Source organism: Cottoperca gobio, chromosome 1 (assembly GCF_900634415.1).
Source record: "Cottoperca gobio chromosome 1, fCotGob3.1, whole genome shotgun sequence".
Classification (NCBI taxonomy): domain Eukaryota; kingdom Metazoa; phylum Chordata; class Actinopteri; order Perciformes; family Bovichtidae; genus Cottoperca; species Cottoperca gobio.
The window spans coordinates 21,220,062-21,222,151 of NC_041355.1; the positions used below are offsets into that span (position 1 = coordinate 21,220,062).

Consider the following 2,090-nt stretch of genomic DNA (forward strand, 5'->3'; position numbering starts at 1 on the left):
CCTGTAGTCTCTCCCCACATTTAGAGCACTGCATGTGGGCACCGTCTTCCTGAGGCGTTAGGGAGTTTGAGTCATCATTAAGGGACGTGGGGAAGGTCATCATGTTGCTGGACAAAGCTGAAGTTGACGTGGTATGTGCTACACTGTCAGCGGGTCGGTCTAACGTAGACTCTCCATCACTTTGTGCTTCACTGTGCATACTTGAAATATGTGGGCAAGCAGTGGAGCGACAATGTTTATCAAGCGGTCCAGAGGATGCATGCACTGGGGAGGGATGTTTAGTTTGGGCTGAGTGAGTAAAAGAACCACCCAGTGTCTTTTCGTCAGCTTTAACAGTCTGTGTGCTTGTGGACTCACAGCTTCTCCTTTCAACTGGAGAATCTGGATCTCTTTTTCCAGCCATCTCAGCCTGAACTTGTACATCCTGCATTTTTCGGCTTTCTTTGCCCTCTTCCTTCTCTCTACAACTGCTTTCCTGGTGTTCTCCCTCCCCCTGGCCATTTTCTTGTCCTTTAACAAGGTGTCTAATCCCAAACTGGCGGGCTGCAGACAGCACATCGTCCTGCTCTACACTTCCTTTTACCTCCAGCTCCCCAGTGTACAGAAGACTAACAAGCTTCAGCAGCGTCTGGGATTTCACAGCCTGGAGCTGGAGCTGACGCTTCTGGCCTGATGGAGGAGACGGAGAGGCTGACAGCTTCTGAGACAGGTAGGGACTGAGAGCGGCGAGGATGCAACTGTGGGTTGGGACTGAGATACCTTTACAAATAGTAATAAGAAAAAAACGGTTTAATATTTTTATTACCCGTGAATTTAAAATGTTAAAGTATGATACACAGCTCACCCTCAGTTTGCAGCAGGGTATCACAGAATTGGGCATTGTTTTGTTGTTTCTGCAGCCCCCCAAGAAGCTGCATCTCATAACCTGGCCACCGGTACCGCTGCATGTCCACGTGGGTACTAGGAGCAAGGAGGGACATACCGGAGGGGACGACAGATAAAGGAATGTGGTTCCATTTGTTGTGGAAGACACACACATGTACGGTAGCGGTTTACTGTTACCAAAACATTGAACTGTTGTCCCTGCTTTGGTTTGACCATTTGTTGATCCCCTCATTTAGATTTTGAAAGTGTTTTATTTCATTTGCAATTTGTAAAGCCCCTAAAGCCTGTCACTGAATGAAATGCCTCTGGAGTCTGTACTCGATCTTAACTATATTTTTAAAGCAAAGTTTTCTTTGGCAAGATAAAAGAGCGCGTGGTGACTATTCAAAGAGGTACAAATGTAAACTCACTATTCAGCTTTGCAGCATCCACATAGCCTGCCGTTAGCTTTGCATAGCTCGGCTCGAGTACCAGCCTTTAAATGAACTCTGCGCAGGTGGCAGCCGTGTCACGCAGCACGTGGAGGACAACGTTGGTGAACTTCACGTTAAATGTCTGACCGACGTTTTACTTTGACGGTAACGCTGAATCTTCCATTTATTTAATTTTATGTTCAACGGTCGACTTGTTTTACCCAGACTCAAATTTGACACAATAGTTCTTCATGAAGTGTTGCCAGAAGTTAACGTGACAAAGATAGCTGACAAATTAAAAACATAATTCAACAAATGAATTATGCAAAGTCCACCTAATTCACAACCAATAGTTTGATCACATAGTCATTGCAATAAATTGTTAACCACATTTAAACTGACGGCCGTGCAACTCAATTAACGTTGTTAGCTAACGCTACAGGAACATCCGCAGCTAAAGTGAGGTAACATTAGCACGAAAAGTACACTTACCTATCGCATTATGTCTGTTGCACGAGTTTTTTGTATTTGTACGAGCTGTATTTCCCAAAAGGACACTTGCGTTAAACCTCAAACGTGCAGACGCTTTTCATGTGTAAGAGATTTCCTACTAATGGTGCATCGGAAATGGCGAGTCTCAAACTCAACGCGCCGCCTACGGGCCGCTCTTCTAATGACAAGGAAAACTACGTTGTCCTTTGTGAACGCAGTCCGAGAGCACATCATGAACTGATCCAAACGGATTCATTATAAAAGTGTGATAAACAAGAGGCAAAAGAAAACAAAAGCACA

At 44.8% G+C, this 2,090-nt stretch overlaps 1 protein-coding gene across 4 annotated transcripts in view; it reads right to left on the reverse strand.

Moving 5' to 3' along the window:
- The window catches only part of LOC115013599 (BTB/POZ domain-containing protein 18-like), a 13,973-nt gene extending 12,049 nt beyond the window's left edge, over positions 1–1,924 (reverse strand). For 3 of the 4 annotated variants that reach the window (XM_029440058.1, XM_029440049.1, XM_029440033.1), the window contains exons 1-3: positions 1,791–1,924; positions 845–960; positions 1–759 (exon numbers count right to left, since the gene is read on the reverse strand). The exon at positions 1–759 is cut by the window's left edge and continues 215 nt beyond it. In XM_029440058.1, the coding sequence (XP_029295918.1) occupies positions 1–759; positions 845–947 (862 nt within the window). In that variant the 5' untranslated portion in view covers positions 948–960; positions 1,791–1,924. Of the gene's footprint in view, positions 760–844; positions 961–1,295; positions 1,606–1,790 lie in introns of those variants that run through there. The other variant, XM_029440043.1, reaches the window with a different exon arrangement.
- Between the last annotated feature and the right edge of the window lie 166 nt (positions 1,925–2,090).